The sequence below is a fragment of the Amphimedon queenslandica genome, unplaced genomic scaffold (assembly GCF_000090795.2).
Source record: "Amphimedon queenslandica unplaced genomic scaffold, v1.1 AMPQUscaffold_13499, whole genome shotgun sequence".
NCBI classification, from domain to species: Eukaryota; Metazoa; Porifera; class Demospongiae; order Haplosclerida; family Niphatidae; genus Amphimedon; species Amphimedon queenslandica.
The window spans coordinates 107,934-111,717 of record NW_003546265.1 but is presented as its reverse complement, the minus strand read 5'-3'; the positions used below and the strand labels follow the sequence as shown (position 1 = coordinate 111,717).

At 35.6% G+C, this 3,784-nt stretch overlaps 2 protein-coding genes across 3 annotated transcripts in view; both read right to left on the bottom strand.

Moving 5' to 3' along the window:
• The window catches only part of LOC100639395 (lysosomal alpha-mannosidase-like), a 4,311-nt gene extending 1,420 nt beyond the window's left edge, over positions 1-2,891 (bottom strand). The window contains exons 1-14 of the mRNA XM_011411923.2: positions 2,697-2,891; positions 2,490-2,641; positions 1,969-2,178; positions 1,707-1,910; positions 1,564-1,635; positions 1,405-1,518; positions 1,213-1,348; positions 972-1,100; positions 885-924; positions 645-834; positions 482-598; positions 295-430; positions 184-248; positions 4-101 (exon numbers count right to left, since the gene is read on the bottom strand). Coding sequence (XP_011410225.2) covers positions 4-101; positions 184-248; positions 295-430; positions 482-598; positions 645-834; positions 885-924; positions 972-1,100; positions 1,213-1,348; positions 1,405-1,518; positions 1,564-1,635; positions 1,707-1,910; positions 1,969-2,178; positions 2,490-2,641; positions 2,697-2,865 — 1,832 coding nt within the window. The 5' untranslated portion in view covers positions 2,866-2,891. The remainder of the gene's footprint in view (positions 1-3; positions 102-183; positions 249-294; positions 431-481; positions 599-644; positions 835-884; positions 925-971; positions 1,101-1,212; positions 1,349-1,404; positions 1,519-1,563; positions 1,636-1,706; positions 1,911-1,968; positions 2,179-2,489; positions 2,642-2,696) is intronic.
• Positions 2,892-2,988: 97 nt separating this feature from the next.
• Positions 2,989-3,784, bottom strand: part of LOC100639267 (lysosomal alpha-mannosidase-like) — a 9,405-nt gene continuing 8,609 nt past the window's right edge. Inside the window, exons 21-24 of one of the 2 annotated variants that reach the window (XM_019993280.1) lie at positions 3,736-3,784; positions 3,539-3,688; positions 3,378-3,489; positions 2,989-3,322 (exon numbers count right to left, since the gene is read on the bottom strand). The exon at positions 3,736-3,784 is cut by the window's right edge and continues 194 nt beyond it. In XM_019993280.1, coding sequence (XP_019848839.1) covers positions 3,177-3,322; positions 3,378-3,489; positions 3,539-3,688; positions 3,736-3,784 — 457 coding nt within the window. In that variant the 3' untranslated portion in view covers positions 2,989-3,176. The remainder of the gene's footprint in view (positions 3,323-3,377; positions 3,490-3,538; positions 3,689-3,735) is intronic. The other variant, XM_019993281.1, reaches the window with a different exon arrangement.

The following is a 3,784-nucleotide window of genomic DNA, read 5'->3' as shown; positions in this document are numbered from 1 at the left end:
TACCAGTAGTAATTCTGATCAACAGTACTTGATATGCTTGATACAAGGTTGGTTATCATCTTCAAATGACCAGATTCTGCATCAAACTCAACTTTATAATACTGCAAACAGAAATAGAAATATAATAATAATAAAGCTAAATAATATTCTAGGAAAAGTCAGATTTTTTCAGACAATACACACCTTGTTACTAATCACTGTATCATCATTAGACTTTTGTACATTCACACTTGATCTTTGAGTATAATCTAAAATTAATATTCAATAAGAATACTTTAAGAATGATTGTCATACCTAAAGTACCAGTAGTCTTAGCAGTGTATATGGCATAACCCATGGGAGGTACATCAACTTCAAAAACTGCAACAAGCTCAGCAGTATCATTAGAACTAATAGCAAGGAGTCTTGTGCTGTTATCAATGGGAACAATCTGCACAAAAAGAAAATAATAAAAATATTGTAGATACATGTACATATGTACCTGGACAGTTACTGCATTACCATCAGGATCAGTTACTGAGAGAGTATCTTTAATAATGGGCAGACGTACCACACCAGTATATGGGCGAGCCAATGAGTTATATACCACCATATTGAACTGTACATTAATGAGAGACTAGTCAGTTGTATAATATTATACTTACATCTCCTCCCTCAGTTACTGGACACACACTGATGTTAAGATATTCACAGAAACTCAAGTTCATTTTAGGTGCATTAGCTCCTTTAGCTGCAAGATCATTGAGGACAGTCGCCATTACAGAACGACACTCAACTTCTCCAATGTGAAGCCTCTTGGCATAATCATCAGCTACTACCTGCTTCTCTGTACCACTAATTCATATTATAATAATAATTATTAATAAAATAATAATAATACTGACGTGATAGCATCGTGATGTAGTGCCAGACCCATTGCTTTTTCTACAAAAAGAAAAGAAGATATTTCACTCATTCTTTGCCAAACTTACGTAGTTTTACTGAAGATGGTCCATTGTCTCCCATTCCATTATGAATTGCTTCCAATTGCTTACATGCTTGCAAGTGAGCATTACACTGCCTCACGTAACCTTTCAAAGCAGGTCTGCTAGTGAAAAAACCTACCATAAGAAAAACAGTGTAAAATAAAATTACACCATCATTCGTAATTATTATGATTATAACATTAAGAACCTAACATTATTATTATGCAAACATTAAGTATGTAATTACCACTCCAATAATTGTGGGGTGCATCTGCATAAGGAACAAAATCATCAGTCTTGGTAGTCCAGGTCAGTTGTGTCTCCTTATTGATATAACTCACATAAATTGAAGGAGTAGAATACATTACATTCACTGATCCATTCTACATCAAAATACAATAGCAGAAGAATAAAGTGATGAATGCTTGCAGTTTCTTACCATGTTTACATATTTTATGAGTTTGTCCAAATTTTTGAACCACTCCTGGGCATTTTCATACTGAAAATCAGATCCCATAGTCATCATAATGTTATTAGTCTTGAAATGCTTAGCCTTAAATATTATATAATAATGATAAAAATGAACAAAAAGTCGTACCTGTTCAAGGGCTAGTGCAATAAAATCGTTGACTCTCTCTTTGACATTGTCATCAAACAAATTCTCATCATCCTATCATGACAAAACATTTAATAAAACATCATTAATTATCATTCATAGTGGGTGTGGTCAATGGTAAATACCTGAATGGGAGGATCAGAGCAGAACGAGTCATAACAGAAGCCAGGAGGTGGTGAATAGTGATGATAAAGAACTCCAGTGAATATATCAGCAATATCACCAAGAGATTGGCTACTCTTCCATATCATTTCCATCTCAGACGTATTCAAACGACGTGCCTTGTCAGCATAATCATTACGAGCAAAAAACATGCTATCAAAACCAATCTAGAGAGAAGGAGAGAGAGAAAGAAGTGAGAATAACATTAAAATAATGAACGATTACCAGTGAGAAAGCGGTGGCTTGGAAGGCAGTGTGTCCAAAAGGATCAATTTGCCAACCAACTACTGGACGTATGCCAAAAGTATTAGAAAGAAACCTTAGCCCAAATGACATCTGATCAATCATCCCATTGTAATGGACTGTTGCTTCATCGTTCATGGACCATCCGCCGTTAATGAACTCTAACTGACCGCTCTTTACTAATTCATGAACCTAACAAAAAGAGAGGGGTAGATCAGATACATATAGCTACACGTTACAGAGTTTTCCTTTTCATATACATAACATCAATACATGATGCACTAGATTTTCTGCAAGTGACAGACTTATGCATAAATTCTCTGCAATTCTCCCTTAATTCATAGGCTGGAACCTTAAACCCAACATACACTATGCAACATTTGTTGCATGCAACACAGTTTATGCATGAGTCAATGAAGCTTGCATGAAATAGTACTGTTTCCTATTTCATGCAACATGTTGCAAGCTTTATTGTAATATTATTGCATAATGTTAAGCCTCACTTGCTGTTTAACATCATCAGTCTGTTCATTCCACCATCTAACAAAAAAAGCAATCTCGACGTAGATAAATTTCCTATCCTTGTTCTTTGATAGCTCCTCAACTACAGTGCTTATGATGTACTGTACAGCAGCATGCTGTATGTCATTCTTAGCTATTATATGCATAAAGTATAATAACATAAATCTATTACAAAAGACACTGCTTACCGCCATAATAATATTCATCAACGTTTTTCAACCAGCCAACGTCATCGTGCGAGTGCGCTACAAGATGAACATTGAGGGGGAGGGCCTTGTTTTCTTCTATAGGATAAGCTGATGCCTCTTGAAAGAAACAGCAGAGAAAGGACAACGTGAGGACAAAAATGACAGCCATTCCTTGAACGAGTCTCGCGTAGCACATCCTTGACCTTGCCGCCTTGACCTTATGAGGAAACTAGCGCAGCAATGTCCAAGGATCTGGTGGTAGTGGTGCAAGGAAACACGTGATTTTAATGTGTTCCGTGCAAGATTAATTTAAAGTATGAATAATTTTAAAAGGCATTATTACATAAAAACTAATAGCCAAAAGTCCTATCTAACGTTCATGTATGATAAAATCAAACAGTGATAAATGTACATGCATAAAAATGTATAAAAATGAGTCAGCATAAATGTTGTCAGTACAAAAAAGACAGTGGCACCAATTTACAGCATTTTATCATAACTATTGTACTGAAGGTTTGCATCCCCACTGAAGTCAACAGTCACATTAAAAGTACGGATCATCATTGGAGATAATGATACAGTAAAATCAGGAGCAGTGACAGGAGGCAAATTCATAGGACTAGGAACTAGAAATACACGTACACAATCATAATACTCTATACTGTCTGTCTATATGCATACCTGTTTGACCTTCAACTGTCTTCCATTGTAGTCTCTTTATATCAGATAAAGCTACATTACCTCCTAACCCTAGCTCTGTTACTTCTTTGATTTTAAATGCAACAAATAAATCCTTTAGGTAATTCAAGACACCATGCATAATCCATTTTAATAATACTTACACTTAGTTTAACAGATGCAGGAGCAGACCACTCTTTAGGATCATCAGATTCAAACTGATGATCCAAACGAAGGAGAATTGTTGATTTATCCAAATACTCAAGTGTCAGCAAGTGAACATTATCAGGGAGTGCAGTAGATAGTCCACTGTACTGTTAATTAAGATGCAAAACAAGTGAGAAGGCAAGTGACTGAGTACTTTAAGATTATAGTCTCCTAGTTGGAGTCCATCAGTTGGAGTAAATGCC